The sequence below is a fragment of the Diadema antillarum genome, unplaced genomic scaffold, assembly GCF_040938485.1.
Source record: "Diadema antillarum isolate AM-2024a unplaced genomic scaffold, OU_Dant_1.0 scf00000137, whole genome shotgun sequence".
Lineage (NCBI taxonomy): Eukaryota > Metazoa > Echinodermata > Echinoidea > Diadematoida > Diadematidae > Diadema > Diadema antillarum.
Window position 1 is genome coordinate 1,059,285 of NW_027271026.1, and position 17,203 is coordinate 1,076,487.

Below are 17,203 nucleotides of genomic sequence, written 5' to 3' on the forward strand. Positions count from 1 at the left end.
CCAACAGCAATAAATCACGCCTTGGTTAAAGGGGAAGGCTAGTAACTGATCAGTGGGAATCAGTGGAAATGCTGGGAGATGATTATTCCAATCCTTATGGGATTCATTCAAGAGTTCATTGTATATCTATTGTTGTGTGAAAATGATTTGCTTCAGAACGGTCTCATATTCAAGTAATGTGCAGTTTAATGCTTCCACGTTAGCGTCCCTGGTCAGTGACGGAGCATTAATCTGCATATTACTTGAATATGAGATCGTTCTGAAGCAAATCATTTTCACACAACAATAGATATACAATGAACTCTTGAATGAATCCCATAAGGATTGGAACAATCATCTCCCAGCATTTCCACTGATTCCCACTGATCAGTTACTAGCCTTCCCCTTTAAAGCAACCTATCTTACAACTGTATACAGTCAGAGACACCAAGGTTGCACTTCAAACTGAGTCATGTCTAAATCTCGCTACCTTCCTTTCTTTTCCTTCTATTTCTGCTGTCTTTAAGCTAGCAACTGACAATGGATACAAAAAAAGAGAGAAACAAAATACTCTGTACAGACAAGTTTTACATCATTGTTTCTAGGAGACAGATACAGACTAGATGCATTATGAATGAATTGCCCACTTCACTATTTCTCTTTCTCCTTCTTCTTTTCTGCCTCTGCCTTGGCCTCTCGCTCCTCGTGCTCCTTGATAAGTTTTTTCAACTCCTCCACGGGAAGGATGCGGATGTTGGTCTTGCCGTCTTCCCTTGTCAGTGTGGCGATCTCGACTGCACAAATTCATGGGGGGAAAGAGAAACAAGATTACTCCTGGGTCGTAAATAGCAGTACAGGTTAAAATCATGGTTGTCTTTTTGTCTAAATGCATACATCCATGGAGTGAAGAACAAGGCTACTCTTGGATGGTAAACTTGTTAACTTTTTATTAAAAATGAAGTTTTACGGAGTTCTCTTCATATTTTCTATTTTCTTTATATCATTCAGACGGGGTGTCATGAACTGCAGTAGTCTTCTCATCCAGTGATGGCTGCACTGAAACTTTAAAAATTTGTAACTTTTCAACGATTGTCAGATTTTCCTCAAACTTCACTGATGCGTTTAGTACCAGTAATATTGACTGCATCTTTTTCTCAATCCACATGTAAATTTGGATTTCTTTCCCCTTTTAGCAATTCATAATGGCTTGCCCCAACTGGTTTTTCTACAGGTTAAGGGAATATTTAGTCTCACTTCAAGCAGGCCAGATAATAAGAATGGTGTGATTGATGCTGTGTGTGTTGTCTACTGTATACGCCGAATATTTCGCGAGGTTTTTATTTTCGCAAATTTCGCGAGTCGGGTGCTATTCGCGAAATTAAAGACACACGAAAATTTAGACTCGTGAAATATATGGCATATACAGTATGTTGTGGGTGCACCAAAAAGCTGGAGATAATAGAATAATTCAGCTGTGATGCCAAATGCATTGGTAAAATTCATAAGAGCTGTGTGAATGTGTTTGTGAGTGTATGTGAGACAGTGAATGACACTGGCAATGTTGGAATGATTCCACATTCAGAATTTGGATACAATTTATCCACGACTGTCGTATTCACAAATCAGACCACTTTTAAAAACAAATTACGAACCCCTTCAACTGAGCACACTACAGAGTTATCTTATAGTTCAGAAATGATAGACAAGATATAATCATCGATCGAGATTCAGAAGACTTCCAGTCTTTATCGGAATACAATGTTGCGGGTCATGACAAGAAATGGGCTTACTGTGAAATGAAATGAATCACCAACTCCACCTGCCTATGCCATTTGAGAGCGAGGTTTTTATTTTTGTGAATCGGGTGCTATTCACAAAATAATGCATGAAATTATAAACTCTGATCTCGACATGAATTTGATGTGCACACACAAATTTCTCAGTTCATTACACTGCTTCACAACTGCGAATTTAACCACTCATGACATTTTCAGGAAGTCCTGATTCACAAAAAAAAAAATCAGACTCGCTACATTGTAAATATATGGTCGATACAGTAATTGAAGTGGTTCAGACAAAGTAAATATTTCTATTCAATTCAGTTACATCATTTACATCCACAGAAATAACATAAATGCACATAATGAATATGTCCATGGAATACAATGGATTTTTTACATGCTTTATAGGCCACAGATAAACCCTAATACAAACTAACACCCCTCACCCATTAAAAGATTAAGAAAAAACTTCCTTTGTAGCTGTATACCAATAACCTTGTTTCCATGACAATTCTCTTCCAATAAGCCTTTGAAATACAGATGTATGGTCACGTGAAGTGAACTCACTTTTCTCGGGGGTTAGCTTGGTCATGTCCAGCGTTTTGCTGAGAACCTTGATGGCTAGTGCTAAGGCTGCAGAGAGGTTGGTGTCTCCCTCCTTGTACTCTTGCTTCAGCATTGATATGGCAGCCTGAGAAAGACAAGTTATGATGAAGACCATGTCGATGATGGCATAGCAAAATTCATGCCCTTTTATGGACATTATTACACAACAGACACCACTCTTATATAATTAGATTTACAGGAGTGGCATCAGACACTTCAGTTGTACTCCATGAAGAATTTGCATCACCTGGATGCAGTGTTCACAGCAATCACAACTTTTGAAGACTACCATATGTCTAAAAAAAAAAAATACAACGGGACCCTCCAAAATAATAACTTTGAAAATAGTGAATCAACCCAAATACAATTTCAGTGTATGAAACTGTTAACTTATCGCCCACATTTTACAGAAAACCCTATCTGATTTGCTTCAGTGGTCAAAGAGAGGTCAAATGAGGAGTTTTGTAGAGCATGTCAGGAATCCCTTCCCTCCAAGTTCTGTCCATTGTGTTCACACATTAATACGCAGTTCCAAGAGCATCCAAGTGCTAAACTTGGAAGAATCAGAAACATGACATGCTTTACAATGATCTACATTTCTATGTGACCAATTAACCAAACTGAATGGGGTTTTCTGCAAAATGAAGCTAAGATGTTATATTTTAAGACCCTAAAGTAACATTTAGACAGGTTGATCATATTGGAAGTTATCACTGCAAAATCCAATTGTATTTATTTATTTTTTTAATTTTTTTAATTTTTCATTTATTTTTATTTATTTATTTATTTATTTATTTTATTTTTTTTTTGGGGGGGGGGATATACTGTATACTGTGTGAAAATGAATGAAGTTCAGCAATTAAAGTATCGTAGAATGGTAAACAGGGACAACATTACTGGGGATAAAAATCATGCTACGAGGGAATGGTATGCACAATGTCTCGTAGATATGCAAAGCCTGTCTATTAAGAAAGAAAAAAAAAAACCACACACACACAAAAACAAATAAACCAGTACCATGGATTACCAAGGCAGTAATTTTCCAGCACACTAGCTCATCTTGGCCTGAAACATATTAGCTTGTGACTTCCAAACAGCATATTTTCATCTAGAATTATGAGCAAGATAGGGATGTTAAGGAGGAGCTAAGGTCTTGTCTGAGATGACTGCAAAGAAAATCTATCACCAACATACAAGAACGTTTGAACATCAGAGCTTATGAAATGAATTCAATCTCTCACAAGTACGTCTGCTTTTTTAATGTATACACAAATATTCCTCAAGAGCTCAATACCTTCAAGCCATCATACTTACAGCACTGTTGTTGCCTATGCATGTTGCCTTCCAGCCACCATAGTTTCCGCTGGGGTCACTCTGGTAGAGCTGAAAGCCATAGTGTTTGTCCCAGCCCATGTAGAGAATCGATACACCGAAAGGCCTCTTACCTGGCAATGACAAGTAGGTGGAAAGTTGAGAGAAACTCTGTAATATTCTCGGCCCTCATCTACCAATTGGTGTTTGAAGGACTAGTCTCAAATATATACATCATCCATGCAGCCTAATTTGACAAAAAGCATAATACTCGATCCAGCAAATCATTTTAAGAATGTTACTATGGTAATGTTTCATTGATGTGATATGCATGTATGAAAATGACAATGATGGTATCAATTCTTGATAGCTCCATAAATTAACAACAAATCATTTAAAAAAAAGGATAGAATTCAATTTGATTCATGGAGGAATAAGCTGGTTGATGAAAAATTGTACACATACAATAATATATGAATACACACATCCAAGCGTAAAAAAGGTTGCAACCTAAAAATGTATATGGCATAAATCTGTGTAGCTGTCGTCAAATCAAAGTACATTTTGAGACTTTCATTAATACAAATTCAATATCTGTTGTTGTTGATGTTGTTATATTCATGATTTATATCATCAGCTTTTTTTTTTTTGGTGTAATTAACTCATCAATATAAATCAAATCTTTATCATTCACACCCAATAACTGCAGTTAAACTACAGTTAAGTTTGCAGGTTTTCTGTGTGCCAGGCAGCCAGTTTTTGTTTTGTTCTCTTACCTCCTGCTTGTGTGTAGAACTGTTTTATATCACACAATGAGCTCACGAGCTGTTCATTTGGAATGTTCTCCTGGTACTGGAGGAAATACCTGATGAAGAAAAAGAAAAACTTCACATTTACTTTGTCTCCCAAAACGTGTGTGAAATATAATCTTAAAACTGCATTGATCTCTTTATACATGTATATAGAATGTAGCACCCTTATTTTAACCTGTTGAGGATGGGCTGATTTTGCTACAACACGTATTTCCCATAGACACCTGCCCGAGTATACTCGGGACTCATCCTTAACAGGTTAAGTTCTTAACTGACTTGCACACAGGCAATTAAGTAAACTGTAATCTGAACTTGTTATTTGCATACAGAAGGGAACACCATGCTCTCTACAAATAACCATAAATATCAATGCTAAATCAAATCTACATTGGGGAAATAAAAAAAAACAAAACATATATATCATGTAGGTGCAAGGGGGGGGGGGGGGGGGAGTGGATAATACCTGGTGGAAAACCCAATGGCATTCTCTAATATCATACTGGGATGACTTAAAAGGGACATACATCTCATCACTCATTTTGTACAGGCAATACAATTTCCTATTTTCAAATTCATTCTTCAAATATTGTTTCATATCATATAGATTAGTACACTATATTTTCCATATTTGCCTTATAAATCAATTCAGATTTATGCATCAAACTTTCAATTTGCACAACTTGAGGCTCCCAGTAATGAATAATTACAATCACACAGAGATCCTCCATTATAGGAAAAATGAGTATACATGTACCGCGTGTCCCCAAAAAAAGCGGAACGGTGGATTTTCAGTACCTTGCATTCTAAAAGTGATATATTTTTTGACATCATTAGAAAGAGCATATTCCGCAGAAGACAATGATACCAAAATCATTAAATTTGATTCAAAACTTTTTATTCTACGCCCAATTCTGTAAATGCAGTCATTTTCAAATTTTGCTGGATTTTTGTGACGTATGAGCGAAGAATTTGGGTGGAACAGGCGTTCCATACAGTGTATTATTGTAGGCCCATTGATCCATGTGAACAAAAGATACAGCTTTCACATTGGGCGGGGGCCAGGAAAAAAAGAGTGTGTGTGTGTCTGTGCGTGTGTGTGCGCGCCCAATATGAAAGCTGTATCTTTTGTTGACATGGATCAACAGGCTTACACAATACACCTTATGGAATGCGTGTTGCACCCAAATTCTGCGCTCATATGTCAAAAAAATCCAGCGAAATTTGAAAATGACTGCATTTATAGAATTGGGCGTAGAACAAAAAGTTCTGCACCAAATTTAATGATTTTGATATCACTGTCTTCTGTGGAAAATGCTCTTTCTAATGATGTCAAAAAACATATCACTTTTAGAACGTAAGGTACTGAAAATCCACCGTTCCGCTTTTTTTGGAACAGCCGGTATAGATAAGAAAGACATCTTAAACACTTTTCATTGAGAATATAAGGAAAAATGATACGTAAATAAAAACTCACCTTTGACCTGCAAGTCTGAGCTCACTGGTTAGAACATTTGCATCTGATGTGATTCCAGAGACACTGCATGCCATATCACTGTGAACAAGATAATAAGCAAATTAAGCTGGCAAATTATACTATGACAAAAAGCTCTGACTATTCAGCTCCCTCTATAATGCTATGAAAGCAAATCCGCCATCATTTTTATACAATTCCCAGAAACTAATGACATCAATGACCTTTACAGTATACAGTACATATATGCACTAGCTGCACTGTTACTGTAGCTAACCAATTTCCTCAAAAAAGGTAAATATAACAAAGCATGACAATTCTGATACTGAAACGTCCGTACCTGTTCAGTTTGTAGATTTTGTCTGAAAAGACCACATCATCCAGCAATTTGTGTGTATTCCTTCTCTCTGCTGCAAGAAGAACCCCATCTGATGCTAGGATGCCGAGAGATGTGCCAGCGTGACCTATGGCTTCCATAGCATACTCCACCTGATATAGACGTCCTGAATATTACGGGAAGAAAATACAGAATACAGTCATCTGGAGATGTGTACAGTTCTTGATAGTGGTGGTACACATGTGTTTAAAAACTTTTTGACATTGTAAATTACACGTTAAAAAAAAATGACTCTATGTAATTGCTCTGTGAAAAGTGTAAGGATATCATAGAGTAATATACTGCATTCTTGATATTTCAAACAATGCTCATATTAAAATATATACTGCATTCTTGATATTTCAAACAATGCTCATATTAAAATACAGCAAGAAACAAAGAAATACACAAAAAGGGAGAGAGAGAAAAACCCTTAGAAAGAAATGTATGGTAATATATTTACCTTCAGGTGAGAAGATGGTGGTTTTCGAATCATAGCGCCGAGACTGCCGTAGGAAAATAAGAACAAGGAACTTGTTAGAGTGATGCCAAATAGTAGTATAAGTAACTGTAACACAACCTGCGTCCCTGTAGTATAACAATTTTTGTCACAGCATTATGCATTCTCACACTGTTGAAATATTATCTGCTAAACAAACATACAAAAGCGACAAAAAATAATGTTGTTTTTACACTTAAATCACAAAATGTATACCATAGGTAACAACATCTACATGTATGGTATCAAATTATCATCCCAACATTTGCATCGAGTACCAAGTTGTTTAAGAAAAGAATTTTCATAAGAAAAATAATGCACACATAAAGAGTTATGATTCAGTATGAACACGCTACTCAGCACATGCATTACCAACGTGTGTGTGCCTGGCTGAGGCACACATTCTGCTGAAATTAGCCAGCAAATGTGATGAACTGTCAGGGTATGCTGGCTTGAAGTAATGCTTCTGCACTGGGCCCTGTTGCTAGAAACTTGACTTGCGATTAAACACCAACTTCACATCAAACCCAAGTAAATTTTATCCCCCGCGACTTTGCATTTGATAAGAATCAAACACAATCACAATGTTGTGTTTGATATTTGTGTTTGAAATCAAACACAAGCCAATTCAGCAACGGACTTGCATCTACTGATCTAGTAAAAAGCAAGTTTGGCAAAGTGAACAATCATCATGGTCATGTGAGTGCATAGCCCCTAAACCCCCTGGATTGCCGAATATTCAAACAATTGGTCTATAGAGCCGTCTATCTTTTTCTGACACATAGATTTAAACAAGCAGAATCCACCAGACAGGAATTACACCTTCTGTGGGCAACCTCTCCAAGAAGTTAGCACGCATCCATACCTTGGGGTAGAAATTGACAACAAACTGAGATGGGACACCCACTACAAAAAGATCACCGCCAAAGCCAACAAGGTTCTTGGTTTCATGAGGAGGAACCTATGGTTCTGTACCAAGTCCATCAAAGCCACTGCCTACACAACATTACTTAGACCCATCTTAGAGTATGCCAGTAGCTCATCATGGGATCCGTATCACAAAGGGGATATTCATCTCATAGAATCCGTTCAACATAAGGCAGCTAGATTCTGTATGAATGACTACAAACAACAGAGCAGTGTTTCCCAAATGCTAAAGGATCTGGAATGGGACACCCTAGAGAACAGAAGGAGAATTTCGAGACTTTGACTACTGTTCCAAATCATGAATGGGGAAGTGGGAATTGATCCCAACGCCTACATTTAATAGAGTTAATGACAGAGGGGGAAGAACAACCACTGTCTTCTGGGGAACAGCAGAAGAATCCAAAGAACACTGATCAAGTAAGAATAAAAAGATGTAGGGTTGGGGGTACCACGTATCGTCACCCTAAGGATCTGTAGCTTGTTTATTCTAAAAATATAATACAAATCCGCCTAATTCTTACCTCAAATATGCCATAAATACTGCAGTTTTGAATGTCGTGACCGTCTCGTTGATTATGAATCTCCGCTTTAAAATAGCGCAATTTTAGTGCGTGCGTTCCGTTTTCTTCGCGCAGCTAAAAAGGGAACCTTGCGATCGACACCCCCTCCCCTCCATAGGTATACACATGAATTTCACAGCATAGGTAATACACATGAATTTCACAGGCCATAGGTAATACACGTGAATTTCACAGCCATGCGTCGTTTAATACTGAGCGGATGTGTAATTTTTAGCTTGGTTTGTTTGAGTTTGATTTTCGTTTCTTCGTTTTTATTGTTTTTATAGCTAATGACACTTAATCCCGCGCGTACTTTTTCGTTCTATACGCAAACAGCCATGATATGCAGGGTGTCGATGGGAAGGTGCCCTGTCGATAGGTGGTGCCCCAACCATACACTTGTACACAAGTAGAACCTACTCATTCTTCCACAGGACAGCAGTGGACAGGAACCTACTTGACGAGGAAACAGTCACGTCTACATCCAATACAGTCTTCAAACAGAGACTTCAAATGTGAAACACCTTTCCTGTCCTGCACATGCATAAACGACCATATTGAATTACTAGACTAGTTAGAATCTAGTTAGATTGCTTAGAAGTCTAACGTTGGTGGAGTAAAATTTACAGTTAATTCTGAGCAGGGCCTACACCGACGGAACCGGAACAGAAACAGAAACAGAAGTAACAACAACGTCTCTTTCATTCAATATCGTCCAAACCAGTACTCCTGCACAGAGTGCACTGTAGCTGTCTAACAATAACATGAAACGCTTCGCTTTGTCTGATGTTAACTTTTGGGCTTTACATCAGTACACTTGCTACATCGCGCAAAATACAAAATAAATGAATGTGTGGGACTATCATTCAATGACTCACAATCCCGAATACGAACATGAACTCATTTATGCGGTACCTGGTACTGGGTTATTCTTTGAAAAGCTTGACAAGAATATAAAACAATGCATTCAAAATGTTGATGGTATAAATTAAAAATAATTTCTGAGGAGAATTTTAGTCTAAAACATACCATTTTGCTGGATGTTCAGTCGTGAGACGGCACACTTTTTCGCTGAGCAACGATGAATTTCCAAAAACGAACGCAGAGGGCTCATGAGCACTGTTATCAGACTTTTCTTCACCCGCTCTGACTGTTGTAAATGTTGCCCTCGGATCCTCGATCGACGATCATACAGCAGGGAGGTGATCTCCAAGGCCTGAGGCCCGTTTTACATACCCAAGTTACGTTTAATCTTACTCTCGATTTATTGAGCGTAACTAAGCCAGTCGAGCGTAACTCATAAGATCAATAATGATCGTAAGTCTGTTTCATAAAAATACTTTAAATGCTTGATTTAAAGCACATATTTAACAGCAGATTGAGCGTATTTTTTTTTGAATTGCATCAATCGTAAGATCTTGTCAATCTTACGATCAATCTTTATGGAATGGAACAGGCCCCAGGTCTGGGGCCTGTCTTATAAAGACTTGTGATAGAAATCAATCAAAAGTTTTTTTGAGAGCTGCAATGCAAGTTGCGATTGATTTGGGGACTTGTGATTGATTTGGAGGCTCTATAAGACGGGGCCCAGAGTGTGGTTACATAGGGCCATGGCATGTTGGACAGGAACATAATTATAATATGCCCATGGCATGTTGGACCGGAACATTATATGCCCATGATTTTTTTTTTTTTTTTTTTTTTTTAACATGGCTATTTCTCAAATACTGAATACTAAGTAATCAGTGTTTATTTAAGTCGATGAAGGCAATTTGTCAATAATGTTGCTATAAGTGTGTTCTAGCTACTTTTCTCCGATTTATTGCAGCTTTCACATGCATGCTCTGTTTGTTTGTATGACCGGTATTCTGTTCAAGTTCCCAACAAAATAAACTTGAATTATATGCATGAAATTATCATAAACTACTATTACTCCTGTAAGTATCACCTCGGTTTGTCTTGTTGGGTTTTGTTGTTGTTGTTGTTGTTGTTTTATACTTGCAGACCTATCAAGTCTCACGCATCAGCACACACGCCTGACATTTTTTTTACAAGTAGCCTCACAAACCAAAACATTATGAAAATAATATTCCTTTATGTAGAATAAAAAATAACCGAAGTACACCAAGAAATCCTTGGATTACAAAAGATATTTTGAAATCCATAAACACTCGTAATTCTTTGTATAAGTTACATATTCGTAACCCAACTGAATTTAATTTGAATATGTATAAAGTTTATCGAAATAGGTTGACAAAATTGATTCGTTTATGCCGTAGATTATAATTTTTTGATAGAATGAAAAAGGTCTCGAATATCAATGCAACATGGAAAATCATCTAAGAGGTACTAGGTAAAAAGCCTGATTCTCCGCCAACGGATGATATCACATTAAACGGCATCAAAATAAATGATCCCAATACGTATGCAAACTCATTTAAAGGGGAAGGCTAGTAACTGATCAGTGGGAATCAGTGGAAATGCTGGGAGATGATTGTTCCAATCCTTATGGGATGCATTCAAGAGTTCATTGTATATCTATTGTTGTGTGAAAATGATTTGCTTCAGAATGGTCTCATATTCAAGTAATGTGCAGTTTAATGCTTCCAGGTTAGCGTCCCTGGTCAGTGACGGAGCATTAATCTGCACATTACTTGAATATGAGACCGTTCTGAAGCAAATAATTTTCACACAACAATAGATATACAATGAACTCTTGAATGAATCCCATAAGATTGTAACAATCATCTCCCAGCATTTCCACTGATTCCCACTGATCAGTTACTAGCCTTCCCCTTTAACTCATTTTTCGTTAACATCGGTCCGGAACTTGCTACTAAAATTAGCAATACTTCTGCTCATTTTACATATTATCTTTTTGGCCAAAATCAAGAGTCTATTTATTTCAACCCAACAAGTCCCAGTGAAATTATCAATATCACCAAATCTTTAAATAGTTCCAGATGTTGTGGTTTTGATAAAACAAGTATGACGCTTTTGAAAGAAATAGTTAATCCACTCGCAGAACCGTTAAGCCATATATTCAATCTTTTTTTATCACAAGGTATTTTTCCAGATCTGCTGAAAATAGCTAAAGTTAATCCTATTTATAAAAAAAAATGATCCTCATGAAATTAGCAATTACCGTCCCATTTCTTTGTTGCCTATAATATCGAAAATTTTAGAAAAAATTGTTTATAATAGACTTCTTAAGTTTATCGATAAGTATGATTTACTTATTCCCAATCTATATGGTTTCAGAAAGAATTATTCCACTGATTTAGCATTGATACAAATTTATGATAAAATTACGAGTGTTTTTGCAAATAAAGAACATGTTGCAGGTATATTTTGTGATTTGAGTAAGGCATTCGACACTCTTGACCATTCTATTTTACTCTCCAAACTTAGTCATTATGGTATTCGGGGACAAGCACTTTTATGGTTTAAAGATTATCTAACTAATAGCAGACAATAATTACATTATGTTACTATTAATAGTTGTGAATCTGATCCCCTTTTAATTAAATGTGGTGTTCCTCAAGGCTCAATTCTGGGCCCACTATTATTCCTTCTTTATGTCAATTATATCATTAATACATCCTCTCTTCTCTCTTTTGTTTTATTTGCTGATGATACCAACATATTTTATTCTCATAAGGATCTTAAGATTTTAAATGATACTTTGAATATTGAAATTAGTAAAGTATCAAATTGGTTTAAGTCTAATAAACTTTCTTTGAATATAAAAAAGACTCATTTCATTTATTTTAAACTTTATTCTCATAATGTAGATACGCTGATACATATTAACATTGATGATATCCCATTAGAAAAGAAAACAAATTCGAAATTTCTGGGAGTATATATAGATGGAAGTTTGACTTGGAATGAGCATTTGCATCATGTTACAGCGTGTATTTCTAAAAATATAGGGATTATTTCCAAGCTGAAATTCTTTCTTCCTCGTTCAACTTTATTTTTATTATATCATTCCTTAATTCTCCCATATATAAGTTATTGCAATGTTGTATGGGGAACTTGCCGCTCTACCAAAATAAATTATATTTTCAAATTACAAAAGAAAGTTATACGTATTTGTACAGGATCGCATTTTCTGGCTCATACTGATTCTTTATTTCGTGAACTTAAAACATTGAAGGTTTTTTATTTGAAAATTATTCAAGTAGCAGTAATGATGTTTAAATATATACATGATCAACTTCCATCATCGTTTAATAACATGTTTAGGTTTAATACTTCTGTCCATTCGTACCCTACTCGTATATGTAGAAATTTCCATCTTTTGAATCCAAAATTATTAGTGAAACATAAATCAAAAGACATTCGGGTCCGGACATTTGGAATAATCTCCCGGACAATATAAAGTCCAGCTCAAGTATTCATTCTTTGAAAGCTTCACTAAAACGATATTTGATACAATCATATTCTCCAAACCAATCAAGATAACAAATATTGATGATTGTCATTTTTTTTGTCAATCTCTATTTTCTTCCTTCAACTGCATCTTGCACCCACACCTGCAACTGCACTGCACCCACCTGATCACTTTCCTCCAAGAGAGTTTTGTTGTTGGATAGTCATTTTATGAGGCCTCCATCCATTTCAAGCTTAATCGCTTACGATGGTGGTCTCCTGCATTCAATGATCTCTGTTGTTTACAGAAAAATACTGTATATATTTTATTTTATGTTTGTGTGTATCTACATTGCTCAATGCAATCACTTATGTGTATCTATTTGTGTACTGTTATCGATCTATTTCACTGCACTTGCTATTCTTTGTCTTTGTACTTCGGAAATTTGTATTCAAATTGTATCTGATTGAATGCAGAAATAAAAACAAACAAACAAACAAACAAACATGAATAACCAACCACCAAAAAAAGGGTCACATTTTGTGACATCTTTTTTTTTTTAATGAGAATAAGTCAAAGTATTACAATACGTGTGCACCAGAATGCACGATTCACAGCTTTAAAATGTTAAGCTCCTTTCGGGGCATCTCCCCTCCGGGCCACCCCCTCCCATACCCTCCCCCGCTTGGTAACTCCTCTCTCTCGAGCGGCGCAGCAAACGCAACGCAAAATCTCACGCCTGTACTTGCTCTCTGACTTTGGCATTACTGCTTCTGCTTTTATGTGCAAACAAGAGTTAGGTGAGGATGATAAATCAAGATGAAATATTTCAAACGTGTTCTGCGTATCAAGAAGAAGAATTAATGTAATAGGCTTGAAATAGACAGTAAAAAAACTATATGATCGCAGATACATCTCATGTATGATTTTGTAAACAATGATATAAAAAATGAAATCCGAATACAGTACATTGAGCAAACAGAAAGGCTACACAGAACATACTTTATTATGTTTGCAGCCCCTTACAGCAAATAAATCAAGTTCTCGGCGGTTCGAAGTGCATGGCTTATACTTCGAGAGAAGAAAGGAGGAATAAAGAGTAACTCAATGTATAGGCCTACAGGGGCGTCACCAGCTTTTTTTCAAGGGGGGTGCGTTTTGACAGTAAATGTAAACTGTGAGATTTTTTTTAATGTGATTCATTGGCTCCTGTGTCATCATGTACATTTACACATACTCTGTATATTGTACATTATATTACATGTGATTGTATACATGCACGAATCTTTCGCTATGAAGGACTATATACGGGGGTACATTATTGTGACGGTGTGAGATCCTCGGCGATGATCCATTCCGCTCCTTCAGTGCGGAGGGTGTTGGAGGGGGATACCCCCTCCCACTGTAGGAACTTTTTGAAAAAAACAAGAGTGTAAAAGTCGCGTTTACAGAGCATGGGAAAAATAAAAATATCATGAAGGACTATTACGGGGGTACACTGCAAAAAGTCCGGTGTTAAATAGTGAACACCGAGCTGGTGTTAAATTTTCGGTGCTCATTTATGGTGTTAAATCAACACCTCCGGGTGTCATTTCCAAATTTTAAACTGTTTTTTGAAGAGTTTCTTAGTAACTGCACTTCTTGTTGATTTTTAATTTAAACAAGACGATTAAGAATTTTACATTAAAATACTAGATTTTTGAAAAAATGTGAAAATAAATTTACACCACAGTAACACCAGCTGGTGTGGTCTCTTATTGAAGCTGGACGGGTGTTAAACTATTAATATTAACACCAACAAATATCAAATCAACACCATGTGGTGTCATTTTTGAATTAACACCAGTACAGTGTCAAAATAACACCAGGTACAGTGTCAAATTAACACCACGAAGTGTCAGGTGAACACTTTTCAACACCATCACAGTGCATTTTCAACACCTGTGGGTGTGGTCCTTTATTGAAGTTTGATCGGTGTTAGATTTAACACCCGTGGTGTTAAATCTAACACCGATGTTTTTACAGTGTACATTATGTGACGGTGTGAGATCCTCGGCGAGGGAGCGAAGCAACCGAGCGGGAGAGGGTGTAAGAGGGGGATACCCCTCCCACGGAGGGACCTTAGTTTTTGTAAAAAGAAAAAAAAAAAAGGAGAATTGCAGAACAATAAAATGCGAGCGAGCGGAGCGACCGAGCTTGAAAATTTTGATATTTTACAATCCCAAACTGCGGTTTGTAGCTTATATTTTTTCGCTTTGGAAATGAAGGGGGCGCACCGGGCGCAACTGCTTACAATTACTGGCAGCAACATTAGGATAATGGCATAACGAGTAAATGCGAGCGATTGGAATGAGCGAGCTTGAAAATTTTGACATTTTACAGTCCAAAAACTGCCGTTTTTAGCTCTATCTTTTCGCTTTGGAGATTAAAAGGGGGGTGGCGCATCGGGCGCAACTGCTGGCAAGTACTGGCAGCAACGTCAGGAGAATGGCACAACGATTAAATGCGAGCGAGCGAAGCGAGCGAGCGAGAAAATTTTGGCATTTCACAGTTTAAAAAATGCCGTTTTTAGCTACATTTTTTCGCTTTGAAAATTTAGGGGGGGGGGGGCACCGGGCGCGACAGTTGGCAATTACTGGCAGTAACATCAGGAGAATGGCAAAGCGATTAAATGCGAGCGAGCTTGAAAATGTTGACATTTTAAATTTAAAAAATTACCGTTTGTAGCTATATTTTTCTCTTTGGAAATTAAGCAGGGCGCACCGGGCGCAACCGCTGGCAATTACTGGCAACAACATCAGGAGAATGGGATAACGATTCAAATGCGAGCGAGCGGAGCGAGCCACTTTGAAAATTTTGACATTTTACAGGCAAAAAAAACTTCCGTTTGTAGCTATATTTCTTCGCTTTGGAAATTAAGGGGCGCACAGGGCGCAACTGCTGGCAATTACTGGCAGTAACATCAGGAGAATGGCATAAAATTGAATGCGAGCGAGCAGAACGAGTGAGCTTGAAAATTTTGACACAGTCAAAAAAACTGCCGTTTGTAGCTATTTTTTTTCGTTTTCGAAATTAAGGGGGGGGGGGGTGGCGCACAGGGCACAACTGCTGGCAATTACTGGCAGCAACATCAGGAGAATGGCATAACGATTACATTGTCTGTATCACTTCAGTCAATCAATTTTCCTTACAACGTTTTTGTCACCCCAAGGTTCCGCAATTATGTTTTCTCAATTTACTTTGTTTTGATTATGCAACCTTATTTTATGATACCAAAGAAAGTGAAATGTTTATGTTCTTTTCGAAAAATGAAATAAAGTTTGAATTGAATTGATTAAAATGCGAGCGAGCGGAGCGAGCGAGTTTGAAAATTTTGACATTTTACACTCTAAAAACTGCCGTTTGTAGCTATTCCTTTTCGCTTTGGAAATTAAGGAGGGGTGGCGCACCGGGCGCAACTGCTGGCAATTTAATACTGGCAGCAACATCAGGAGAATGGCACAGCGATTAAAAACGAGCGAGCGGAGCGAGCGAGCGTGAAAATTTTGACATTTTACAGTCCCAAAACTGCCGTTTGTAACTATGTTTTTTCGCTTTGGAAATTAGGGGGGAGGGGGAGGCGGTGTGCCACTGATAGTCAAGGATGTCGGTTTATGTTCATGATTGGGGGAGGTGTGACCAGCGAGGGGGCGTCGAAGTGACCAAGCGGGGGAAGGACGTCTAAAATCTGCACTTTAGAGCATCCCCTAATTGTTTGTGTTTGTGTGTGTGTGTTTTATACATGGAAAAGTTGGGAAATAGCCCAGGTCAAGTCTTATTATTGGCAATGCAAGGCATTTTTTTATAGACTATAGTATGTAAAACAACACTCAGTGATCTAGCTTTGATATAACAAAGTGTAAGGTACAGAGGTGTACATTCTACATCACATGGCGCAACATTGCAGCGACTCTTTGCCGTTCGGATGTTCTGAGTACACTGCTCCATCCTGCTTATCATTCAGAATGCCAACCAGGAATCACGCTGAATCACAATCTTTTGTCGGCTCCGGGCTTTTTGAACAATGTTTCACACTATTGATGCCTCTTTAATTATGGTTAAAAGAAATCTTAGAGAAAAAAAAAAATTCTTGCTCACCCTTTCATGTCAATTTCAAAAGCAGTTTACCAACCCTTGAATTACCATTTTGATCTTTTTTTTCAACCAGCGCCGCCCCCCCCCCCCCCCCCCCCCCCGTTACGCCACTGATTGGAGACCTATAATGGGGGAGGGGGTGGGCGTGGTATCTCCCTACCATGCGACGGAGCTTTTGTATTTTCTGAAGTGATAATCCGTTGCACAATGAATGAAATATACCTTACGTATACAGTACGGGCGATAGATAGTAAACACGTGATGTACATGTATAGCATCAGTGCTGCCAGAGCCGGGGTGCGATTGTTTTTGTTTTTTGTTTTGTTTTTGTTTTGTTTAGTTTTCCTCCTGGTGGAAAAAAAAAATAAG

General features: G+C 37.5%; 1 protein-coding gene across 1 annotated transcript; it reads right to left on the reverse strand.

The window, feature by feature from the left end:
- Nucleotides 1–388: 388 nt before the first annotated feature.
- On the reverse strand, nucleotides 389–9,413 carry LOC139721040 (proteasome subunit alpha type-4-like). Its single transcript, XM_071632370.1, has 8 exons — nucleotides 9,352–9,413; nucleotides 6,800–6,842; nucleotides 6,301–6,463; nucleotides 5,964–6,041; nucleotides 4,454–4,542; nucleotides 3,681–3,811; nucleotides 2,328–2,451; nucleotides 389–773 (listed from the first exon to the last, which is right to left on the reverse strand). Exons 1-8 carry the CDS (start codon nucleotides 9,352–9,354, stop codon nucleotides 631–633), a joined length of 774 nt encoding a protein of 257 aa, XP_071488471.1. The 5' UTR covers nucleotides 9,355–9,413; the 3' UTR covers nucleotides 389–630.
- Nucleotides 9,414–17,203: the final 7,790 nt, after the last annotated feature.